Here is a 24886-nt window from a genome sequence, read left to right on the forward strand (position 1 = left end):
CTGCTGCGGCTGCTCAAGCGCCTGATGCCACGGCTGGCAGCCGATGGTTTGGCTTCTTTATTCTGGGTTTCACTCCCCAGGGATCCCTGGGGATGTGGCAGAGTCTCTGCCTCCCCTCCCCTGTGCCTGGGCCTCGTGGGAGCTGAGCTCTTGTGGGAGCTGCTGTCCCCAGGAGAATCCCGGGGTCCTGTGGTCATCCTGGCCCTGCAGGTGGAAATGAGTTACCCAGCTGGGGACCCCGCATGCTGCTGGCCTGGAGCTCTCTGGGAGCTTTCTGGGGCCCTTCACAAAGTGCTGGTGCTTTGGGGAGCTCCTGGAATTTCTAGGGCTGGGACAGCTTTCCTCTTCACCTTCCTCCAGTGCTTCCCTCGCCCCTCTGATGGGAGCTCTCCCTGCAGTGCAACCGATCCTCTCCCCCTCTCTCACTGTGATTACTTGGACAATGCTCCATTTCTCTGGGCAGAAATATTTTTCAAACTGGTTCTGCTGCCACACGAGGAGGGGAGAGATGAAAAATGGGATATTTTTTTTTTTTTTTTCTTTTGGAGGCTAATGACTCGGAAGTCGGAGCCGGCAGCAGAAAGTCAACACAAACACCCTAACTGGGGATTAGAATCTCCTCAGTGCAGCTCAGCTTGATGTGGGTCAGCAAAGCCTAGGGAGCAGTGACATGCTCAACCTTCATCCTGGAAAGGAATCAACCCCCTGGCACCATGGATGGGCACAGAGGTGCCAGGAAATTTCGGCCCAACTCCTTCCAGTGCTCATTTCAATCTTGAGTTTGGGTTCAGGTGGGTGAAGGAGGGGGGATGTGAGGCAGAGACACAAAAGCCCAGCAAACCCCAGCCTTTCCTCAGGTGTCGCTCTGGGTTTGGAGCCAAATCCCCATCCCTGGTCACTGGTGCTACTGGGAAGCAGCAGGATGCTCAGGTTTGCAGAGCCCACAAGATACAAGAGCCAGTGCCTGAATCCCACAGGAGATGCTGATGTGCTGGGAAGCCTGAGGGATGGAGAAGCTTCTTGCTTTAGAAGCCCTTCCAGCCATTTCCAGCAGCTGGCAAACTCCTCCGGGCGTGCGGCCAGGCCCTGGGAGTGTCCGGGAAGGATGTGGCTCCAACACAGCCAGCAGGAAACACAGGGACCCAAACCCCTTGGAGCCAGGAGCGTGGAAATGCAGCAGAAACCACCTGTGTTCTTGCTGGGTTCCTTCCCTTGGCTTTGCTACATGTCCTGTCACCGACCTGCTGCTGTTCCAGCCCAGTCCCTGTGTCCTGTTGTCCCCTCTCAGCTGGATCACAGAATCATGGAATCGTTTGTGTTGGAAGGGAGCTTAAAACTCATCTTGTTCCAACCCCCTGCCATGGGCAAGGACACCTCCCACTGTCCCAGGCTGCTCCAAGCCCTGTCCAGCCTGGATTTGGACACTGCCAGGGATCCAGGGGCAGCCACAGCTTCTCTGGGCATCCTGTGCCAGGGCCTGCCCACCCTCACAGGGAAGGATTTCTTCCTGAAATCTAATCTAGATCAGATTGGAGTGGTCATGCTCCTGAGCAACGCCAGCTTGTACTGGGTGGTGAAATCCTTTCCCAGAGCCGCTGCCTCTCCCAGGCAGCTCCTGGTGCTCTCCCGGCCTCAGGCAGAGCCTGGAGAGCCACGCCAGGAGGCTGAATTCCCCCCTCACGCTGTGTCATTCCATGTTCAGGAGCTGATTTGTTATCAGCAGCAAGCAGCAGCGTGGCACAGGCTGCAGGCAGCGTCTTGGTGGCCTCAGGTGTGCCCGAGTCGGAGAACCGTGTCCCCCTGGGTGCTGCCACGGGCGGTGACAGGGCGAGTGTCACCCCCGGGGCCATCAGGTGAGGAACCGGTGGCGGCTGCGGGACGGGAGGGCAAGGGCAGGACACGGCTGCCAGCTCCGGCTTCTCTCCTGGGGCCAGGGCCAGGGCCAGGGCCAGGGCCAGGGCCAGCCCCCCCGGGGATGAGCGGGACGCCGCCCCGGGGATGACGGTGCTGGAATTCCGCGCTCCGCTCCCGCTCGGGTGCTTCCCGGTTTTCCTCCGCCTGTCTCCCGCTGATGCTCAGCACCTCGGGCGAGGACAACAGAGGGTCCCAAGGGCTGGGATCAACCCCCGTTGTCCCCGCACCGCCCCCCGCCCCCGCGCGGAGAGCGAGGGGACAAAGCCGGGACCCACCGGGGAACGGGAAGAACATCTCGGGGAGCTCCGGCAGCCGCGGGAGTGACCCCGGTGGCACCAAGGGGAGGGTCCCCGGTCCCCACGCCCCCGGGGCCACCTGCGGGCGAGGGGGGCGGGGGCCGGTGCGGGCGGAGCTCCCGCAGCCCGGCCCCGCCCCGCACAGAAACTTTCCGTCGGCGCCGGGCGCTCGGCGGGAGCCCGGAGCGGGGCCGGGGCTGCAGCCGGAGCCGAGCCGAGCCGAGCCGAGCCGGGCGGGCCCGGCCCTATGGGCAGCGGCTGCCGGCGCTGCGGGGCGCTGCGGGGCGCTGCCCGCCGTGGCCATGTCCGCCGGGGCTGCACCTGCGGCGGGCGGCGAGCGGGACCCGGAGCGGGGCGGCGGCGGCTCGGCGGGGGCTCCCGGGGCTCCCCCCCGGCGGAAGAAGGCCCGGGCGAACTCGCTGCGCCGGGCATTGAGTTGGCTCCGGGGCCGGCGGCGGCCGCCCAAGGACGGCAGCAGCTCGGCAGGGACGGAGGGACCAGGTGAGGAGCGGGCGGGGAGGTGGCCACGGTGGCACTTAAGGAGGGGTCACGGTGGTGGTCACAGTGGAGGTGGACGAGGAGATTTCAGGGAGCTGCTCAAAGAGGTGTCGAGGAGGTTTTTCACCCTAAAAGCCTGTCCCACCCTTAGCCACGGTGGTGGCTAAGGAGGGGTCACAGTGGTGGCCACAGTGGTGTTGGAGTGATGGGAAAGTGTTGAGTGGTGGCTGTGGAAGTGGACAAGGAGGTGTTGGTGTGGCGTTGACAATGGTGGCCAAGGAGGGATAAGGTTGTGGCTGTGGAGGGCTCAGGGTGGTGGCTGAGGCGTTGTGGCAGTGGCCAAGGAGGAGTCACAGCAGTGGCCATGGAGGTGGTGAAGGAGAGGTCAAGGTGGTGGCTGAGGAGGTGTTACAGTGGAAGCCAAGGAGGGTCAGGCTGCTGACCCTGGAGGCGGCCAAAGAGGGGTCACCATGGTGGCTGAATAGTTGAGGTGGTGGCCATGGACGTGGCTAAAGAGGGGGCACAGGAGGGGCAGAGGTGCTGGCCATGGTGGTGGCCAGGTGGGGTGGAGTTGCTGGCTGTGGTGGCAGCAGGGGTGGCTGCAGCGGGGGAAGGAGGTGGCAGCGGTGGTGGCGGTGGCCATGGTGGCGGTGGCCATGGGGGCCACGGTGGCCACGGCTGTGGTGGCAGCAGGATGGATCCGGCAGTCCCTGGCGCGATCTCGCCCGGCCCCGAGGGCTGGTGCCGGTTCACTGGGTAGGTTCTCCCTGCGCTGAGTCAGAAGGTCACTGGGGCTGAGGGAAATCTGGAGGGATGCCAGCCGCTGCCACCTCCTCCTCCTCCTCCTCCACCTCCTCCTCCTGGGCAGGGTGTTTGCGTGCTCCAGGTGTGGCCCTTCCTGGCCCAGATAGGGCCCTCACCCCGGCCCGGTCGTGGCTGCTGCCTCCACAGCCCAGTCACGTCCCTGCCAGCTTGACCAGGACAATCCTGCAGGGAAAGCTGCTCTGGGTCCCCTCTCTTGGCCATCCTGGAGCCCTGTTCTGGGGACCCAAGGGCTCAGCCAGGGAGCTTTGGCAGAGCGATGGGTGCTGGCTTGTCTGGTCATGCTCCTCTCCTCAGCGCTTTTTTGGCAGTCATAGATGTCCCAACAAGGAAGGTATCACCCCAAAAACCTGTCCCACCCCAGACTGTTGGGGACACCGTCTGTGTCACGCCCCTGCCCTCCCTGCGGGCACCTCTGGCAGGGATGTTTTGGCTCTTTTGCCAAGGGAGAGGCCTCTCCTGTGGCACCCGAGCGCAGCAGGATGCTGCCAGCTGGGACTTTCTTCCTCAGTTTGCTCCAGGGAGTGAATCTCCAGGCATCCAAGCCTGCATGCTGCCTGGAGAAGCACATGGGGATCTGTGATAGGACAGGAGTGGCCATGGAAAGGGAAAAGAGGCTTGGGAAGAGCTGAGCTCTCTCCTGGGCCGATCCATCGGATGCTGCTGGTGGTTCCTTCCCAGCCCTCCGTGTGTGGACACCACTGCCACAGCCCAGCACTGAAACCTGAGCAGAAAAAACGAGATGTGCCGGAGCATGTGATGTTCCTCTTCACGGCAGAAACGCCCCCAGCAGCTCTGCCAGGCCTTTTTTTCCTTTTTTTTTTTTTTTTCCCTGAAGTTGTACCGTTCACCAGCTAATCCTCAAAATGCCAAGTCACGGCCTGTCAGGGTCACGGCTTGGGGACCTTGCTGTGGCAGCTCGTGCCAGCCAGGGCTCTGTCGCTGCACTGCCACCCTGCTGTCCCATCGGGAGAGCTGTCCTGAGTGCCCACAGCCCGTGCTGGTGGTGGAGGGGCCGTTCAGTGCCCCAACCCGGGGGACTCTTCCCCTCTGGGCTGCGCTTTTTCCAGCGCCTCCATCCCGTGGGATGGGAGGTGCCCCAAATTCCCTCGTGTCTCCCCGCGGTGTGCCGGGAGAAGCAGCGCGGATGTGCAGCGGTTGCAGCTTGCCTGCGTGACTGAATCACCCTCCCCGTGCAGCTCCAGCAGGGAGAGCACGCCAGGAACCCCTCCCTGCTCCAGCGCCTCCGGCTCCGCTGCGGCCGCTGCGTCCTCGGGACGCCGCCAGCACACGCCGGGGTTACCGGCATCCATCCCCGTGGGATGGGGGTAACGTTTCCCTGCAGGATGGGGGTCACGGTGCCTCAAGATGCTGGGCTGGGCTGTGGGAAGGAAGGAGTGTTAGCCCCGGGTGTTCTCCGGGGGCTGGAGCCGGCGGCATCGGCTGTGCCACACGCGGCTCTGACCTGCCCGGAGGCAGCGCTGGCCCTGCCGCAGACATCACGAGCCTTCGTGCAGCGGGACCAGCTGGGAATTTTTCCAAACATCAGCTGGGAGCTGTGGGAGGGGGAGAAGGGAGAGCTGCGGCAGGCTCTGAGTGCCCTCAGCTTTCCCTGTGTCCGCGTGGGGCTGGGATCAGGCCCGGAGCCGGCAGTTCCCCATCACCCCGCCCTTCCCGCAGGTGGATTTGGCCATGGATTTGGGACAGGGCATGCCTGACCACCCTGGCGGTGGGGAGGGGGAGTAGGATGGCTCCGAGGGATGGGAGAGAGAGAATTCATCCCAGGGCACGTGGGTCAGGGCTCATTCCTGAGCATCTTGCCTGCTCCGCTGTGGGCGCTGGTGAGGCCGGCATTGCTCAGCACTGAAATCACGGCAGAGGGAGGATGAGAGCATTTCCACTTCGGATCAGTCCCCTGGGTCCCGAGGCTATCAGCAATCCCATCTCTGGCTGCCCAAACAGCTGAGCTGTGAGGAAAGGCTCCGTAATCCCGCTCCTGGGCGAGCATCAGCCGCCTCTCCGGGGGACGCCAGCGGCTCTGGGAGTGGGGGGATGGCTCCATCCCAGCTGGAATTGCATCCTCTGGATGCTCTGCCCTGTTTGGTGGATGGGCCCTGCTGGCTGCAGGTGGAATCCCAGCACCTCGCCATTCCAGCCGTGTTTATTTCCACAATAACCTTCGGAGGCAGAGGAGTGATGAAGCCCCGGGGTGCAGCTGAGGCAGGGAGAGCAGCTGGGCTGTGCCAAGGGTCAGACACAGAGCGAGGATTTGGGGTGCCCGGCTGTTGCCATTCCCTGGGCTGGATTTCTGGGTGCAGAGTTGTAAACACAGCTCTGGGATGAAGGATGAGCTGGTGCCGGGGTCCAGTGCTTTTAGTCTTTTTTTTTTTGGCTGCTGCTTTATCCGGCTTTCACAACATTCCTCTTAATTCCTTGATGAAGTAAAGGAATCGATGTTCCAGAAATATTAAATTAGGGTTGACTTTTTTTTTTCCCTTTTTGATGCCGGCTTAGTCCAGCAGCAATGATTTCCTGACTGGGGTGGGGGATAGTAATGTTAAAAATAAAGCTTTTGATGCTCACAGCTGCTTTGTAACAGCAGCAAATGCTTGTTGGGACTGGGGATTTGCCATGTGCGGGGTGAGCAGAGGGTGGAGGGGCTGAGCTCTGGTGGGGACCGTGCTCAGTTCCTTCATGGAAAGAGTTTTGAAGCATTGGAAGGCGTTCAAGAAACCGCTGGATGTGGCACTCAGTGCTCTGAGCTGGTTGACAAGATGGGGTTGGATCACAGATTGGCTTTGATGATCTTGGAGGGTTTTTCCAACCTTAATAATTCTGTGATTCTGCGCTGGTGACATTTGATGCCACAGGGTGCACTTGAGCCCTCAAGGAAATGTGGGGCTGAGCTGTGGAATCTCCCTGGACAATTATTTCCTCCATCCTCTGCTGCCACGCGCGGGTTTGGTGTAAACACAGGGCTTGCATTTAGCCCTGAGCTTGTCAGCTCAAAGGAGAGGGGAGAGGCATGGGGACTGTTCCGTGCGTGTGTGGGAATGAGTTTGCTAATCTGCCAGAGGCACAGAGTGACACTTCAGAAAATGTGAGCAGCAGGAATCCCCTGGCTGGCCTGGCCTGGCACCGGCGAACAAAGAGAGGTGTGTCTGCAACCACAGCTATTCCACCTGGAGACAACTGGAAGAATTACTCCTGAGAATAACGTTCCATAAGATCCGATAAAACTATTTCAGCGGGGTCATGTTTCCCCCGTGGAAGGGAGGTCTGGTTTCATAAGACAATATCATCATTGACTCTGACTCTGGCAGCGATGGGAACATAACCCGCTGGAAGGTGAAGAGCTGGGCAAGGATGAAGTGAAAAACCATTTCCCTGCCAAGCAGGAGCTGGAGCCTTGGGCCGGTCGTGCTGTGCATGGATAAAATCCACCTGACCCTGAGCAGGGAGCTGGGCTCCCTCCACCTCTGTGGGCTGGAGCTGGACCTGTCATCAGCAGAGCCGGCCTGGACTCCGGCTGGAGCAGGAAATCGTTTGAAACCCTTCTGGTTATGTATTTCTGTTAATGATTGGGGATCTCAAGTGGGGTTTTTGTGTTACCTTTGCCTCGCTGAGCTTTACTTCCCCGTGAAGGGAACAAGGGCTGAATTCCTTTCTCATTCAGGCAGCTCAGCTCCTGCTCTGTGCTTGCTGGGAGATGGGATCAGCTTTAGAAAACTCCAGAAGGAGGGGGTGAAACACCAGGAGGGATGGATAGAGCACCAGGAGGGATGGATAGAGCACCAGGAGGGATGGATAGAACACCAGGAGGGACAGATCTGTCCCCTGTGACAGCACAGAGGGGTCCCCATGCCTGCACTGGCTGCTCTGACCAAGGGAATGTGTGACTTTGGGGAGATCAGATGTGCTTGGGGCAGTCACGCTGCGCTGACTAGATCTGTATCTCATGAACAGCTTCTCTGCTGCTCCAAGTTCTTATCAGAGTTCTCTCAGCAAATAAAACCAGGGATTTCTGGCCTGGAGAAGAGATTCTGCCTGGAATCAGCATCTCTGGCCCCCAGCTCCCCATTCTCATGTGCTGGGGAGGCTGAGGATGCTTCCCCTCCTTCCCCTCCCCTCCCCTTTGGGCTGCACTGAGGTTCTAACAGGGAGCAGGGAATTGGGGTGCTCAGCTGTCCCCACTCCCCAGGCTCCCTGAGCAGGATTTCTGCTCACAGCAACACCAACCAGGTCTGGATGCAGGATGAGAGCACGCCTGCCCTGCTCTCAGGATTTCAGGGGGTTTGTACCCTGAGGCAGCAATGGGGCAGTTCAGTGGGGTCTGTGAGGATGCTGGAGCCCCCCATGCTGCTCCCAGCCCCCCAGATTCGGCAGGGACTGAGAACCACGAGGCCCAGGAGGAGCTGGAGCTCAGCTCCACGTGGCTGTGAGTTACCCCATCACAGTTGTTGCAGCTCAGAGAAGCCACTCGGTATTTTTGGCACACGTGGGTTCCGCGGGGTGCCTGGGGCTGGCTCCCTCCCCGAGCTCTGCCACATCCCGGGCTGTGCCTGGGGGCGGCGACGCCTCGGTGGCCGCGTTCCCTGAGCAAGTGCTGGCACAGAGGGCGTCTGTTTTGGGAGTGGAGGGGGAAGTGTCTCCCTGGATCTGGGGCAGGCTCCAGCCTCTCTGCTTCTCCCGGGGAGAGGAACGCAAGAGCTGCACCGGGAGGTTTGTTCTGGGTGGCTGCAGAGGAGCCCCCTGGGGCACTGCGGAGGGGTCTGAGGAGCATGTCTACCCCATGTTTTGGGATGGACATCCCGGGGATGCTGGGAGGTCCCAGCCTGGAGATGCCCCTGGCTGACGCAGAGACCTCTGATCTGCTGCCCTTGTGACCAAGGCCTTGTTTCATCCCCGCTGCCCCAAGGTGGAAAGGCTGTCCTGTGAACGGGGCACAGCCAGGAGTGGAAAACAGGGAATATTTTCCCACTGGATCCCCTCATCTCTTTAACAGCTCCCACAGCAGATGGGGCAGCAAACCCACGAGGACAGTCTCTGCCCAGCTGAGCGTGCCCTGGGCACCCAACCAAGCTGGTGAGGAGCTGAACCATCAATATTTCCATTGCTGGGGAGAAGACTGAAGTCCAAAGATTAATTCGGTGCTGATCACCTTGGGAGGTCAGGACAAAGCTGCTGGTTGATCTTTAATTTTTTCCTTTCTTTCTTGCACCACCTCCCCGGTTTTGTGCCTTTCCCACAAAACCCTCCTTCCTATTTATCCCAGCCTTTGATGAATCACCTGAGGAACATAAACATTGCCAGCAGGAATTGCCCACCACTGCCTGCCTGGCTGACCCCTCCCTGCCCTCGCAGCATTTAATGTTCTAATTAAAAATCAGGAGGGAAAAGTGGCCTTGAGGAAGGGGCCGTGGAGGGGCTTGTCCGGGCGGTGTGGGCAGCTCTTGGAGCAGCAATTCCCGTGGCCTGTCCCCTGCCAGCCCTGACTGCTGCTGGAGCAGGGACTGGAGCCGGGAGAGGCCGAGGTGCAGCCGGGGAGGGCACGGGACGGTGTGAGCAACGTGCTCGTGACTCGCCCGAGAGGCAGGAGTGGCCGTGGGGAGGGCGGCAGGGGCTGCCACCCACGCCAGGCTGCGTGGGGCTGGCATGCGGGTGCTCGCCCTGACTTTGGGCAGCAGCAGGACCCAGCCCCTGGCCTCGGGCGCTTTGCTCCAGCCTTGGTAGTCCTGTCCTAACCTTGGGCGGGCTGGGTGAGGTCTCCCCGTCCCCAAAACCCACCGAGGTGGGGAGGGTTGTAGCGGCGGCTGTTGGAGCTGGGGACAGCCAGAAGCGGTGGTGGCAGCGTGGCGAACTCCAGGGAGGTGCGAGAGCGGCTGGAGGCGAGATCCCTGCGCTGCTCTCGCAGCGCTCGGGGATGTTTGGCCACCGGGGCGGCTCCTTGAGCCCGCTCAGCCTCTCTGTATCACCCAGGCATCCCCGCCGGAGGGATGGGGCTGGGAGGGTGCTGTGCGATCCGCCGGGTGATCCCGGCAGGCCCCTCCTCTCTGCCCGTACCATTGGCTCCGGCACGGCCGCCTGCGAGCGCTCAGCTCCGCCGGGGCCGGAGCGATGGGAACCGGCGGCTGAGAGCCGTCGTCTGCCGGGGCCGCCCGGGCCACGCCGGAGCCCGCTCGGCTCGGCCATGTAGCACCGCGGTCCCCTCCACCCGGCCGCGGTGGAGGCGAGAGCGGCCTCATGGGCAACGCGCACCGCAAGAGGAGCCCGGCGGGCACCAAGCCCGGCTCCTCGTGGCCCTTCGGCCGTGCCGGGAAGCCGAGGGCAGGTAGGAGCCGCGGGGCTGGCGGGGGATGGGGCGCGGGGGTCCCCGCTCGGGGACTTGGAAGGGGTCGCGCTGGGAAAGTTCGCCGCTGGTGTTCTGCCGGGCTGGGCAGGAGCGGGGGGTGAGGGGAGGCTTGGCTCTGCCCTCCCTGTGCTGGGGGGGCAGGATCAGCCCCCGAGCCCAGTGTGGGGCTGCGGGAGCCCCCCTGGCTGCAGGCAGGGCTGTGCCGGCGCGCCGGGGAGCAGCCGTGGGCTGGCCGCGCTATCAGGACGGGATCAGCTGAATTAGTTACTGATTTGTTTTTCCAAGTGGGATCCCAGCGCTGCCAGCGTCGCCTTCCTCCCCGGCCCCCCGCTCCCATCCCGTGCCTCGGTTTCTCTCGCTGTGCCGCGGGGAGCGGTGGATCTGGGAGTGTTTGCAGGGGTTGCTCCCCCGCCGTCCTCCCCTCTCCCTGCGCGTGTCTGTCTGTCTGTCCGTCCGTCTGTCCACACACCGATTGCCCAGCTGCTTTATGCTCCGTCTCCATGGATGCCGCTGGAAAGCCCAGCAGGAGGCAGGGGTCGAGATCTTTCCTGCGGGGACGAGGAGCAGGGAAAGGGGTCCCACACCAAGAACAGTGAACCCCGTGGGGTGCCTGGTGAGCTCCCTCCCCCAGAGCAGGGTGATGCCAGCAGGGAAGGTCTCTCGCAGTAGCATCGTCCCCATCCCGGGGTTGCTGGCTCCCCCGCTGGTGTCATTAAAGTGTCCCTGTGTCCCCAGCCCAGCCTGAGGCAAGGAGGAACCCTGGGAGGTGTTTGGGCAGGATCATAGGACCAAGGGGTAACTGGGGGGGTTTTCCTTCCCCCACCAGCTCTGTGGGGTCCTGGGCCCTGCTGTCCCTCCTGCCCTGTTTCCCTTTATGGGCAGCAGCCACCCAGGTGTGGGAGCCCAGCAGTGCTCAGGGTAAACAGGGCCTGGAGTCAACTCTGCACAGCTCTGGGGACACCACTCGGAGCAAAACCATCCCAGAGGTGGGGTCTGGGATGGGGACACCCCGCAGGTGCACAGGGAGAGGGTGCTGGAATGTCCTGGCTGAGAACATCCGCTCGGTGCCTGGGGAAACTGAGGCAGCAGGTCACACATCACCTATGGCCATGCTGGGACAGCATCTCCTTCACTGCAGACTCTCCACCATCCTCCTCTCCTCACCGGGTGGCTGCAGGCTCCTCTCTGCCTCTCTGGTCGTGCTCTCCATGCAGGAAGGGCCCGGTGCCACCGGCCAGGCTGGGCTCTGGCTGCAGTCCCCGGCACATCCTCACCCTTTCCACGTGCCACTCCTGCCCAGACCTCCATCTCCTCTCCATCCCCTGCCAGCCTTGGGTGTCCCGTGTCCATCCTGAACCAGGACCGTGCCACCCTTCCCCAAGGCTGCCTGGGAAAGCCCTACTGCATCTTGGATGCCCTGGAATGGGCGGGATGTGGGACTGACACAGCCGGGGCAGATCCCGGGAGGCGAGGGCTGGCTCTGGGGCCGAAGGCCGTGGGGTGGAAGGTGCTGAGAAAACATGGGGCGAGTTGTGTTTGTTCTCTGCGACGGCTCCATGGCAACGGCGCGGCGGCCACAAAGCCAAAGAATTTGCATTGTGTCGCTTCAGCGTTTCGGAGGGCGCAGCCGGGATCACCGGCTGGGGGCAGGGTGTGCCGGCACCCGCCGGCGCTGCCGTGTCCCCCTGCAAGACCCCGGGTGCCTCTGCATGTTGGGCTGGAGAATAATTGCATATGGCGGGCGGCTGGACCAGTGTCCCCAGTTCCTGTCTCTCTGGTGACTGGAAGATTAATTTGGCCCTGCCGTGCCCGGTTGTTGGCGCATCAGGCCCGGGCAGGCGCCGGCAGGTGGTTCTGTGCTTGTGCCATGTGTGCAGAGGTGTGGGCACCGCCTTTGGGTGCTGAGGGGACAGAGCAGGGGTGCCCAGCGACAGGGTGGGCACAGCCGAGGGCTCCGGGGTGGCTCTGCCGCTGAGCCCACCCACTCTGCCCACCAGTGCCAAACCCACGCACCCCGTGCCCACTTCCCCGTGCCAGAGCGGGGCCTGGCTTGCTCCGGGGGCATCCCCAGCCTCTCGTCGCCGGGCTCGTCCATGCCGGGGAAGGTCCTTGAGCCCCAGGGAGACCGAAGCCTCTTATCGCCTCCTTATCGGGACTCCCCGCCGGGCCCTGCTGAGTCAGGGCGCAGGAACGTGGCTGCTGGCCAGGCTGCGCCCCGCGGAGTCAGCGGGGATGCGGCTGCGGCCGCCGCGGAGCTCTGGGTGCGGGGTCACCCGGCACCCGCGTCCCCTCGGTGGCCTCTGGAGCGGCTCGCAGGGAAAATAATCATGCAATGGTTTGATTTGGAAGGGACTTTGAAGCTCATCGCGTTCCACTCCATGGGCAGGGACATCTTCCACTGTCCCAGGCTGCCCCAACCTGGCGTGGAACACTTCCAGGGATTGGGTATCCGAATTCCCCAGGGGTGACTGTGGCTGTGAACGTCCCCAGCAGCAGCAGCAGCAGCCGCCGTGGAGCCCCTCGGCAGTCTCGGCTCCTGCGGGGCAGCTCCAGTGTGGGCTCTGAGCTCTCTCCTTTGCAGCCTCTCTCCGTGCCAGACCCACGCTGGGCCGGCTCCGCAAACACCCGGGAGGCGGATGAGAGCAGGGGCCGGTCCCGGCGGGGGACACGCCGAGATTTACACAGGCGCTTCCTCCAGGCACCGCCAGCCAGCATCCTGCTGAGTCCGGGACATCCGAGCCCTTGCCGGTGCCCCCTCCCGCTCCCGGAGCAGGGGAGGAGGCGATCCGCGGCTGTCCCCGGCAGGCAGCAGCCGCAGCTCTCGGCTCTGACATGCCGTGCCGTGCCGGCTTGGCACGCTCCCGTCACCGAGAGGCAGGGATGGGACCTGCCCTGTGCCTCTGGGTTATCCCCCACCCCATCCTGGTGGCAGCAAACTCTCCCTGATCCCACATGGCCGTGTCCATCTCCGTGGGAGGCTCGGCACCTCCGCAGCGTTTCCTTGGAAAAGCCCCGCGGGGCGGGAGCGGGGCTGGGTGCTGCTTGCAAGGACGGGGGATCCGTGCACGGAAAAAACCTGCAACGTCTTGTCCTTAATCCGTCTGCCGGGGTTGCTCCTGCGTGGAGCCAGGTGCCTGCTGCGACAGGCAACGCCCCTGCCGTGGCAAGAACACCCGGGTGCCCTGCAAACCACACCGGGCGTGACGGCACGGGCCGGGGGACAGCCAGCCCGGAGCGCCGTGGGAGCTGGAGACACCGAGGGAAGGGCACCAGGGAGTGACAGAGCTCTGGAGAATGGAAGGAGGAGGTGTTGCTGGCCCACCCCTGGTCATAGTGCCACCGGTGTCACCCTCTGCGGCCCCGTGTCTCTTTCCCTCTCCCGCCCTGCGCTCCCCAGCTGGGATGTTCCCGCCCGGATCCGGCTCCTGCTGGGGAAGGTTGTTATTTACCTTCAAACCAGTTTGGTGGCTTCTCCGGGAGGGGACGAGCGCGGGGTGGGGACGTGGTGGGATGGAGGCTCGCGGGGCTGCTGCAGGGGCTGGGAATGAGGCACAGCCGGGCGCTGGGGTGGTTCTGCCCCGGGACCCCCCCCGCTGTCAGCCCCTCGCCCGGGTCTGGGATAACTCAGGGAGCAGGAGACACTCTGTGTCACCTCAGGGCTGGCTGTGGGGCAAGTGTGGGACAGCAGCGAGGTCAGGGCCCGTTGCACAACCCTGAGTGCTCCTGTCATGACAGCAGCCATGGCTGGAGGCGACTGGAGCCACGGCTCTGCTCCAAGTGGGATTTCACCCTGCACCAGCTCCTTCTCCAGGGCCTGCTGGCTCACCGAGGTGAGACCAGGCAGCTTTCTGCGCTGTGATTTAGAGGAAGAAAAGAAAAAAAAAAAAAAACCATTCAAGTTTGTTTTCCCAGTTGAAATTAATTTTAGTTCAGCCTCTGCGTGGGATCGTGTTTGAGAGCCGAGCCAGCAGCGTGGATGGGGCGGTGTTTATTTGCTCGGTGGAGATGTTTTCCTGGCTGAAGCAGCCCCCCAGGTGTGGCCGAGGGCAGGCTGGCAGCAGGGGCTGTGTGGCCAGAGCCACTGTCAATATTATTGTGCTCTTACCCTGCCTGGAGTGCTCAGGGTCCCCTGGCGTGTCCCAGGGCGTGGATCCTGTGCTGAGGCAAGGATTTGGGGAACAGGTTGGTTGTCTTTAGGGGCTCCCAGACACCCTAAAGAGTTGAAGGCTGCAAAGGGAGCAGAGGGACAGGGTGCTGGAGCAGAGGGGCTGGATAAGGTCCCTTCAAACCAGAATATTCTGTGATACTGGAGCACAGCTCCACGGAGATCCCAGGAATGGGGTTCGTGGTGCACCCCACTGGTGTTATCCATGCCCGTGGTGGCAGCTGGCAACCAGAGCTGTCCCCAGGACTGGGTGATGCTGGGAGGGACCCCCAGAGCGGCGGGAGAGCACCAACCCCGTGGGGCAGGGGGGCTTCTCGCTGGCAAAGGCTCCACCGCGCTGAGAGCAGGACACAGGCGGGGTCCCCTGGGGACCTCGCAGCCCCTTCCCGCCCGCCTGGCAGCTCCCCCTCCTCCCCATTTTTCGGCGGTGAGTCAGTGGCGGTGGAGGGGCGGGCAGGGAGCTGCTGCTGCAGCCGCAGGACCCGCGCCGTGCGCGGAGCAGGCAAGTCGGGGCAGTGCCGAGCAGGCAGAGATGGATGTTTGCAGCCGAGCCCGGCCAAACCTGCTGCTCGCAGGAGGCACAGGCCTGGCGAGGAGGGGGACAGGAGCTGGGATTTTCTCCGCTGGCTCTCTCCAGGTGAAGAGCAGCACAGTGAGAGCTGAGCCAGCACCGAGTTCTGTTTGCAGCATCGGGCTGGGCGGCCCTGGCCGTGTCCCTGTGGGGTCTCAGCCCTTGTGGAGCCCTTCCCATTCCCACTCTGGTACCTCCAGCCTGTCTCAGGCAGGTGTTTGGGGCTCCCTGTCCCTTCCTGTGCCTTGCTCCAGGGATGCTCTGCTCCCTCCGGAGCATCCCTGGCACGGGCAGCAGCAGGTACCAGCTCCGAGCTGGGGAGCCCATCCTCGAGAGGGTGCCTGTCCCCTTATCTGGGAGAATCCCGCTGCCACGTGTGGCCAAGGCACGTGTGTCAGCTGAGCCCGGAGGGCACCGGGTGATCCGGGATGCACCGCAAGGAATGCACAGGGGCCTCGACACCGACACCGGCTCCAACCGGGCTCCAACCGGGCGTGTTGCTACCGGCAGCGGCTGCAGCTGCAGCGGCTTCCCCAGCCCACGGGGACCTGCAGCCTCTGCTGCAGCATCGGGGCTCTCCCCCTCCTGGATTCCCCCTGTTTCTAGCAGATTTCACCGTGTGTTGACAGAGCCGGGGTGAGGCTGGCTGGGTGAGGATGATGAGGTAGCGAAGGTCACAGGGAGTGGGAGAAGCGGAGGCTGCCACGAGGCTCCTCCGTGGCCAGGCAGCGTCGTGCCCTGGCTCAGCCCTGGATTATCTTTTGGGAGGTTGCAGCTCCTCCTCAGTGGTGTCACACTGGAGAGGGACACGTCTCCATCAGTGTGGGATGTTCTCCAGGTCCTCTGTGTGGGCAATGGGCCACAGGCAGGAAGGTGGAGCAGGGCCAGGCTGTCTGCCAGCACCTGGGAATGTCCTCACAGCCCTGGAAGCAGCTTCCACCTGTGTAGCCATCAGCAGACCTGTGGGGCCCAAGCTCAGCTGTGCCTGGGCCCTGCACCAGCAGCACAGGAGGGGCTGTGCCCCTTTACTGGGGGAGCTCCTGGTGCCATGAAGAGGGCCCTGTTGCAGTCCCATCTCTGTGGGCAGAGCTGCAAGGCTGGACCCTTCCCTGTGGAGCTGGGAGCAGTGCTCCTGCCGGCTGCCACTGCCCGTGGCCCTTTCTGGGCTCATGACAGGCTGCCCAGAGCAGAGGGCAGTGCTCAGCTCAGCACGTGGCTGCCTGCTTTGTGCATCCTCAGCCCTTTAATTATGTCCCTTTTCCACTTGTGCTGTGGAAAGAGCTGGGGAACGTCTGCCCACCACCACCGGCACCTTCTGGGGGAGCGTGTGGGCAACAGGACCCCTCCTGCCCCTGCTGGAGCAGGTGCTGGCTCAGGCACAGCCAGGGAGCTGCTGGTGTTTGGGGCCATGGCCGTGTTGGAATTCCAGGGAAGAAATCCTCGCTGAGCCCGGAGCTGCCTGGCTGGGGACACAGAGATGCCCTTCACAAGGTCAAACTGTCCCTTGGGCTGCACAGTCACTGCCTGGGGCCTGCTGGCACTCTGCACTGGGTGAGCCCATGCTGCATGGTGCTGGAACAAACCCTGGGCACAGCCTGTGGGGAGCTGCAAGGCAGGGGCAGAGGGTTTGGCACAAGGACACGGCTGCCTGCTGGGTAAACACTGGGTGCTGTTCCCCTTTTGGGGTAAAACACCTGTAAATGGGGGGGATGGAGCTCCCAGAGGCGCTGGGCACCCACTGCACTGCCCTGGGAGCACCTCCATGGTGGGGACGGTGACCGGCAGTGCCAGGGCAGTGCCACTGTGTGACCGCCTGGCATTTCTGCCCCTGCTTTCACCTGCCTCCGCAGCAGCGGCTGGAGCTACTGGTTAGACTGGTCCCAGACCTGGTTTTCCCCCGGTGCTGCCAGCCCTTGTGACCGTGACGTAGCCCTGTCCCTAAGGACAAACACCCTTTGCCCCGTCCTGGCTCGTGTTCCCTGCCAGGAATGGGGCTCTCCTGGCAGGGTCCTGGAGGGGCACTGGGGACAGGCTGGCATGGGGAATGTGACACTGTGCTGTGTCACACAGCCTAGGTGCAAAAGCCTCCCGGTTCCTCCCAGCTGGCCGAACTGTTGTGGAAGCGAGCAACTTGTTTGCAGCGCTGCTGTGCCCAGCAGGGTCCTGGGGAGTCCCAGGGGTCCAAGAGGGAGGAGTAGGGGAAATGCTGGCCCCGAGCCTGGAAGAACAGATCCCTGTGGTCTGTGCTGTGCGTGGGAGGAGGCGGGAGGCCCGGGGGGAGCGAGCCGGGGGCCAGAGGAGGGGCCCCCTCTTTCCTTCTCTCGCGGCCGAGGAGCGCGGTGGGCGCAGCTGGGACTGTCCCCTCCTGCCTGGGACTGTCCCCTCCTGCCTGGGGCTGTCCCCTCCTGCCACCGCGCAGCCGTCCCCGGGTCAGGCTGCTCCCTGCTCGCAAGCAGCTGCGCCGGAGCGTCTTCGCCTGGCCGAGCATCCTCCCGCCCGTGCGGATGAGGACGGAGGGAGGGAGCTGGGGGCCGCCGGCATCCGCCCCGCCGGCACACGCCGGGTGAGAGCAGCCTCGGCACAATAGGCTGAGCCTCCTCGGGGGGCGGCGGAGCCCCCCTTCCCTGGGGACCAGACCCTCTCCCCGGCCACCATGGTGGTTTTCATGGGCAGGAACCTCTCCTCGCTTCTGGCTTTCTTCAAGAAGAAGGGTGAGTGAGCAGCGGGCAGGGAGGGAGGCAGGGAGCAGAGCCTTGTCCTTACACAACCCCTGCCCGCCGGGACCCCCCGGCCCGGCCCGGGGTGCTCGCCCACCCGCAGCGGGCAGGGGGGCTGCCATCCCCGGGGGAGGGCAGGGAAGGTCACCCCAGCCCTGGCCTCTCCCGCCGCGAAGTTACCGGAATAAATCACTGCGCTCCTCTCCCCCCAAGGCAGCTCCGAGAGCGTTTGGGGGGCGTCAGGCGAGGGGCTGCCGAAACTGGGGGAGAAAAGGGGATTGGGAACATGATGGTGGGGGGGCTGTGGGTGTCTTGTGTCCCCTGCAGGGATTTTGCACCAGCACGGGGGATCCGTGTGGCAGCACCCGCTGTGCCGGGCGGGCCGTGCCCCGCTGCCCGCTCACACCGCGGGTGCTGGCGGAGGCAGAGGCCGGCATGGCGGCAGGGCGGCAGGCTCCATTGTTCCAGGCCTGCTCCTTTGTGTGCTGGAGACAGAGCACGGCTGCCTCGCCGCCTGCCTGGGCTGGCCCTGAGGGGACCGGGGACACGGGGAGCACAGGGGACAAGGGGTGGTGTGTGCTGCTGGCGATGCCGAGCAGCAGGTGCCCCGAGATGCCGCCGCCAGCCCCGACGGTTTCTTGCGCTCGCCCTTCCCTTCCTCAAAATTGCTTTTTTTTTTCTGGGCAGGAAGAGTTTGAGGCTTCGCTCAGGCGTGTGGGTAGGAGAGGGCAGGGCTGTGCCACGGTGCTGCAGTGCCCGGGCCGGGTGATGCCAGGGCTGGGTGATGCCAGGGTAGCCCCTGGCCATGGGCACTGCAGGTGGTGGCTGTGGGGAGGGGGCTGCCAGGCAGGGAGTGGAGGCTCCGTGCTTCCCCAGGGGTGTTCAGCATCCAGCGGGGTTCGCAGCAGGGATTCGGGTCCTCTGGGATCTCTGCCGCTGGATGTGCCTCAGTTTCTCTCTTCTGTGCAGTTACCAGCCTGCCTGGGCATGGGGGGAGTCCCTGCTCTTGGGGTGATGAGCAAGGCCTGGGAATGATGCAGTGCTCCGAAGGGAAAGTCATCCTTGATCCATCCCCATTTAATCCCCTCCTGTGCTGACCCTTCCCTGCTCAGCTGCCCCAGCCCCACACAATTCACCGCCTCGTTAGCTCCTAACGAAGGCGCTGGGGAAGGAGGGTGGTCCCACATCCCAGGGAGAAAAACAGCAGAGACATCCTGGCTCCAGAATATCGACCGGCCGGGCCGAGCTATGGGATGGGATTTCTCTCGGTGTTTCCAGCGCCCGGTTTGGAGCTGCGTGGGATAACGTCACCCCGGGGTGGCTGTCACCCCCCGGTGCTCGTTGCCTGTGGGTTGGGACGCACTGGTGGCAGCGTGGCCGTGTCCCCCCCAGCCCAGCTGACCCCACTGTCCCCACAGGCGCTGCCAAGGGCGAGGGCGAGAAACGGCTGAGCGTGCAGTACACGGCGGGCGAGGAATGTCCCGACAACGTCTTCTTCCCCAGCACGCGGCCCCCGCACCTGGAGGAGCTGCACAACCAGGCCCAGCAGGGGCTGAAGTCCCTGCAACACCAGGGTAGGTGTCCCCAGCTCCAGGGTGGCCTTGGGGACACGGTGGAAGGGCTGTCCCCAGCTCCTGGCTGGCCAGGCGGTGTGGGCGGTGCACGGGGCTGACCAGAGTCCAGTGCTGGTGGCTGGGCTGTGCAGGGGGCACTGCCAGCTCGGCAGCTGCTTCCTCCAGATCCCCTGGAGGGATTTATCTTCTTTCTTCCCTCCACAGAGAAGCAGAAACAGACCAAAAGTGCCTGGGACCACGGGGACACCAGCAGCCTCCAGGTGAGACCTGCCAAGTGGTGCTCCTGGGGGTGAGGGCACTTCTGTCCTCTCTGGGTGGTGTTTGGGGGCAGACAGACAACCAGCCAAGGTGGCAGGACCATGTCCAGGGGGGATGTGGGGCTGGAACTGGCCGTGTGTCCCTTGGTGTTGTCCCCTTTGCCCCATGACGAGCTGTTTTCCCCATCCTCAGCCGTGGCACGTCCTGCTCTGCCCTGTGGAGCTCTGCTGGGGCTCCCCCTGTGCCTGCATCCCTCTGTCCCCCTGTCCCTTCCTCACTGGTGTCCTCTGGGAGCCCTGACTGAGGAGGGGTGATGTGGTGGCATATGGGGACTCTTGGCCATATCCAGCCCAGTGCCTGTGCCCCTCCCTGGCTGCTGATGAGGAGAAACTCTCCCTCTTTTGGCCAAGCTGAGCTTTGGCAATCCCTGGGCTCTGACCCTGCTGCCAGTGCCTCACCCACGTGTGTTTGCTCAAGCTGCTGCCTCTCATTGGCTCTCAGCCCCTTTAACCCCTTGGAAGTGGGGGACTGGGAACCCCAGGATGGGCAGAGCCATGGGGGCAGTGAGGTCAGGTTAACTCTGAAGTGTCTCATCCCAACCTCTGCCTGTGCCAGGGGTGCTTTGGAGGGATGGGGACACAGGAAGCCGTGTCCAGCATGGGGCTGTGTCCAGGGAGTGCTGGGGATCCTGCCTGTCCCTGTCCCACGCCCCTCTCCCAGCCATGGCAGCCCTCCAGCCCTGGGCTCTGGGGCACAGCCGGGCTGGGAACATCCACAGAGTCATTTTGGGCTTGGCACGGGGGCGAGCCTGGCAGCTCCTTCAGGTGCTCCTTGCACGCACCAGCGCCGTCTCTCCTGTGCTCCGGGGGGCTACAGAGCCCTGCAGGGTCCCAGGGGATGCTCCCAGCCCTGCTCCTGGTGGGAGGACTCTGGATGCCGGCGTGGCTGACTCAGCCTTTGGCCCTTGGAAGAGCTTTTGTCTCGGCTGCAGAGTCAGTTTGCGGCGGGGAAGGGGCCTGGCCGGGGCCGGGTAGCTCCGTCCCCGCAGCCCGGGCTCTGCTGAGCCCCCTGTGTCCCCACAGTCCTGTGCATCCTCGGAGGATGACAGCCTGTCCTTCCGGACCCGGGCAGCCTCCTGTGCCACGGACAGCACCTCTGAGGATGCCCTCTCCATCCGCTCCGAGATGATCCAGCGCAAAGGTACCCGGCTGGGGCTGTGGGACGGGGGCTCGCCAGCGGGGCTGGGGAGTGTGGCAGGGAGCTGGGCTCCGCCTCGGTGTGGCCACGAGCCAGCACAGAGATTTGGGGGCCCTTGGGAGAAATGAGAGCAGCTCTGGCTGAGTCAGAGTATTGGGGCTGGGCGAGGGGGATGGACAGACAGACAGACACCATCTCCTCCCTGCGCAGACTGTTTGGTTGGTGCCTCTCTGGGCCGTTCCAGTGCCTGAGCCTGGCTTATCCCAGAGCACCTCTGGCAGTGGGAAGTGCTGGGGATATTGGGGACACTGGGGATACCCTGGCCAGGGCTCCCCCTCACACCAGATGGACCCTCTCACATCTCTTGTAGGTTCCACCTTCCGACCACACGACTCCTTTCCCAAATCCTCAGAGAGGGCTGGCAAGAAGAGGAAGGAGAGGAGGACGACGGTGCTGGGCATCCCCCAGCACGTCCATAAGGAGCTGGGTAAGCTTTGGGGGCAAGGGGTGATTTTTAGGATCTGTTTGCCTTGCCTTGGGATCACGCTGAGGTCATCTCTCCCTGCTCCCAGGTCTCAGGAACGGCCAGGGAGCCAAGGGACATCCCGAGGTGGATGGGCGAGGGCCAGCGGGCCACGGGGACAGCCAGGCAGGGCAGCCCCTGCTGAACGGGGGCCAGGTGTCCGGCGATGCCGTCCGCATCCCCACCATCGACGGGAAGCTGCAGCCTCTGCCCGTGGCCGGCGGCGCCCGCGTCTGCCTGGGAGTGCTGGAGGAGGCAGATGCAGCCCTGCAGAAGCACATCAACAAGGTTTACTACGACGACAGCTTGGTGGGGAGGAAGACAGCGGCCAAGCTGTCACCCATGGTGAGGCCGAAGTCGCTGGCCGTGCCGGGCATGACCACCTACGCCAACCCCCCGGAGATGCTGGTCGGCCCCGTCATGTCCATCTCGCCCCAGGGCACCTACATGTCCAAGATCATCCCCAACGCCATCCTGCCGCCCATGGTGGATGTGGTGGCCCTGACGAGCAGCAGCGTGCGGACGCTGAGCCGCTGCAGCCTCGTGTCGTCCAGCCCGGCCTCGGTGCGCTCCCTGTCCCGCTTCTCGGAGCGCAGCCCCCGCAGCCGCGAGCCCTCCTCCTCCAGCGACAACTGGAGCCACTCGCAGTCCACGGAGACCATCGTCTCCAACAGCTCCACCATCTCCTCCCAGGGTGGCTGCGAGCACCGGCAGCCCGAGGCGGGGCCGCACGGGGAGGCGGATGCGGCAGCTCGCTCCGACGCCGACCAAATCAGCATCTACAGCTCCACCAGCTTCGCCAGCTCGTGCTCCAAGCCCGCTGCCGGCCTTGCCCCTGCAGTCCCCGGGCTCCTGGCCGTGGGCAGTGGCCGCGCGTCCCCCGCCTACAGCACGAGCAGCCAGGCGGAGGGCTCGGACACGGCCAGCCTGGCCAGCGAGCGTTCCTCCGCCCGCAGCGTCTCCCTCAGGAAGATGAAGAAGCCCCCGGCCCCTCCCCGCAGGACCTACTCGCTGCACCAGAAGGCTGACGGGGAGCTCAAGGTGCTGGGGCTGCCCCCCAGGCCCGACCGCCGGCCCCAGCGGGAGAGCAGCGCGCCCTGGTCCCCGCGCCCCGAGCCCTTCAGCCCCACGGGCGAGGATGAGGTGTTCTCCCCATCGCTGAGCGAGACCAGCAGCCTCCGCTCCGAGAGCCTGGCCGGCGCCAGCTCCCCCGAGGCCCCTCGGGGCCGCCCCGGCGTGACGGTGGTGCTGAGGGAGCCCCAAGCTCAGGCCAAGTGGAGCTGCCCCGATGGGTCTGACCGCACCATGTCCCCCTCCAGCGGCTACTCCAGCCAGAGCGGGACGCCCACACTGCCCACCAAGGGGTTGGGACCCCCAGCTGTGTCCCCGGGCAAATCTCAGCCCCAGAAGCCGGACCGGGTCTGCTCCCTGCAGTCGCCTGCGCTCTCCGTGTCCTCCTCCCTCACCTCCATCTCCTCCTCGGCCTCGGACCCGACCCCCCCCGAGGCCCTGACCGGTCGCTCAGACCGGTTCATCATCCCACCGCACCCCAAGGTTCCCGCTCCCTTCTCTCCGCCACCCACCAAGCCCCAGCAGCCCCCGGCCCCCGCCGGCCCCCTCCAGCCCTCACAAACCCCCCCAGCGCCCAGCACTGCCGGCCAGGAGCCCTCGACCAAGCCCAACGGCAAGTCCCCGCCGCCGTCACCGCCGCCTGCCTACCACCCGCCTCCCCCGCCGGCCAAGAAGGTGGAGGGGAGCTCCCAGACCAGCAGTGAGACCCCCTCTGACACCGCCTGGCCCCCGCCACCGCCGCCAACCCCCGAGGAGCACGACCTGTCCATGGCAGACTTCCCCCCTCCGGATGAATCCTATCTCTCCAGCCTGCCCGATGCCACCTCGGCCCCAGTGGACGGGCAGATGGCAACACCGAGCCCGGGGGCTGCTTCTTCACCATCTCAGCAGCAAGAGCCACCCACCGGGGTTCCACAGCCTCCACGCCCTGCCGAGCCCCTTCCCACGGCCTCCGTGCCCCCGCCACCGCCGCCTCTCCCGCCGCCCTCGGCTCTGGCCCTGCCGCCCCAAATCAGCCTTAAGAAGGCGGCCAACGGCCCCCGGGCGGAGGCCAAGAAGGAGCCGGTGTCACGGAGCAAGAGCGGCCCCGCGGCCAAGGAGGACGCCAGCCTGCCCATCGTCACCCCCTCGCTGCTGCAGATGGTGCGGCTGCGCTCCGTCAGCGTGGAGCCGGCGGCCGCGGCCGGAGCCGGGGCCGGAGCCGGGCCCGAGGAGCGTCCGGCTCCCCAGAAGCCCGTCCGGCGCTCGCTGTCCACGCGGCAGCCGCCTCCTGCCCAAGACGTGGTGCCTTCCAAGCAGCTCCACCATGCTGTGCACCTCAAGGCCGCCGCCTTGGCCTCCGGAGAGGCCACGGAGAAGCCGCCAGGCGGCCGAGCGGCCCAGCCCGGCCCCGAGGGGCCCCCTGGGGATGGGCAGCTGTCCCCCAGGAACAAATCGCCGGCCTCCACCGCCAGCTTCATCTTCGCCAAGAGCTCCAGGAAGCTGGTGATCGAGACGGCCTCGTCCCCCGAGGCACAGGCCGACCTGAAGAGGAACTTGGTGGCCGAGCTGATGAATTTCTCGGGGCAGCGCTCGGCAGCCCCGGCTGCTGCCGCCCCGCAGGGCCCCGGAAAGGCACAAGCCCAGCGAAAACCCGGCAAGATCCCCCCTCCAGTAGCCAAGAAGCCTTCGCTTGGCTCAGGGCCGGCTCCTTCCCCAAAGGCACCGGGGGCAGAGGCGTTGGGCTCCCCGCTGCTGGACGGGGAAGCCAAGGTGGAGGAGAGCAGGACTAAGAGCGAGCTGGCGGGGACGGAGGGCAGGAACGGCACGAAGCCGCCGGCTCAGAGCCACCCTGCACAAGGTACGTGGGGTGGGAGCCACGGGATGATGCTGCTGGAGGTTCAGCCTCGCTGCTCAGGATCCTGAGCTATACATTCCCATGGGATAAACGCCCAGGCAGGACACCCAGCATGGCTCCTGGGCTGTGTTCCAGCTGGGAGGCACTGGGACAGCAGGGACAGAGCCTGGTAGGGCTCTAGGAAGCTGGGATTCGGGGTGGCTGATGGGCTCTTTCCTCCTGCTTTGCAGACAGACGGGGAGAGACGGCCTGAAGGATGACACTGCAGGACTGGAGCCCCCACGGACAGGAATCCAAATCTCTCAGGGACCTGGGCAGGTCAACAGACGAGTGTGGAACTGGCAACTAACTTAATACAGGAAGCAAACAGCCTTAGCCTCCACGGCCTTGATGATATTTATGCAAAAATGGTGTTGGTTTCACTTTCCTAAGTACTACAGCTTTATTTTGCTTTTTTTTTTACTGGACTCAAGGCCCGTGCCCAGAGCCAGCATCTCCTCCCTGCCAAGCTGATGCTTGGTGTGGGTGTGTGGAGCTGAGCAGCCACACCCAGAAGAGTTTGGGGGCCGAAGACACCGGAGCTGGAGCCACCGCTGCTGGCCAGACAGGCCCATGAGGAATGGAAGCACTTTGGACAAGGGAATGGGAAGGCTTTGGCCACTACAGCACCTGGGGGGATGCAAACAGGAACAGGAGGGGATGGAGGTGCTGGATGGGAGGGATCAGGGCTTTGGCTCTTGATGGAAAGGCAAGAGGGGCTCGTGGCCAGCACTGGCTCTGGCCACTCGCCACTGCCCGGCAAGGGGAAGGGCCTGGTTGCCCCTCGAGATGGCACTGGGCTCTGGGGTAGAGCCTTGACTCTCTTTCTGTAAACTTGGGTCACATTTTGATTTCTTTGATTGTAAAAAATACAAAACAAAAACCAAACAACAAACCCAACCAACCCAAACCAAACCAAAAGCAACTGACCCTCTGCCGCCGAGTAGCTGCTCAGAGCTCTGTACCTGGCTGGTAAAAATGATGACCGAAGCTTGCTGCCTCCTGTTCTTCCTGGTTTATGGTTGCAGCTCCCTTCTGGTGCTGCTGAGCTC

General features: G+C 64.1%; 1 protein-coding gene across 1 annotated transcript; it reads left to right on the forward strand.

Moving 5' to 3' along the window:
* The first annotated feature begins 2442 nt into the window (after positions 1-2442).
* On the forward strand, positions 2443-24824 carry NHSL3 (NHS like 3). The gene is given in 8 exon segments (XM_068172962.1): positions 2443-2466; positions 2468-2711; positions 18754-18909; positions 19114-19169; positions 20250-20367; positions 20735-20851; positions 20937-23798; positions 24026-24824. Coding segments are annotated over 8 exon segments (3585 nt in total). The 5' UTR covers positions 2443-2457; the 3' UTR covers positions 24049-24824.
* The last annotated feature ends 62 nt before the right edge of the window (positions 24825-24886 follow it).

Source organism: Anomalospiza imberbis, chromosome 25 (genome assembly GCF_031753505.1).
Source record: "Anomalospiza imberbis isolate Cuckoo-Finch-1a 21T00152 chromosome 25, ASM3175350v1, whole genome shotgun sequence".
Lineage (NCBI taxonomy): Eukaryota > Metazoa > Chordata > Aves > Passeriformes > Viduidae > Anomalospiza > Anomalospiza imberbis.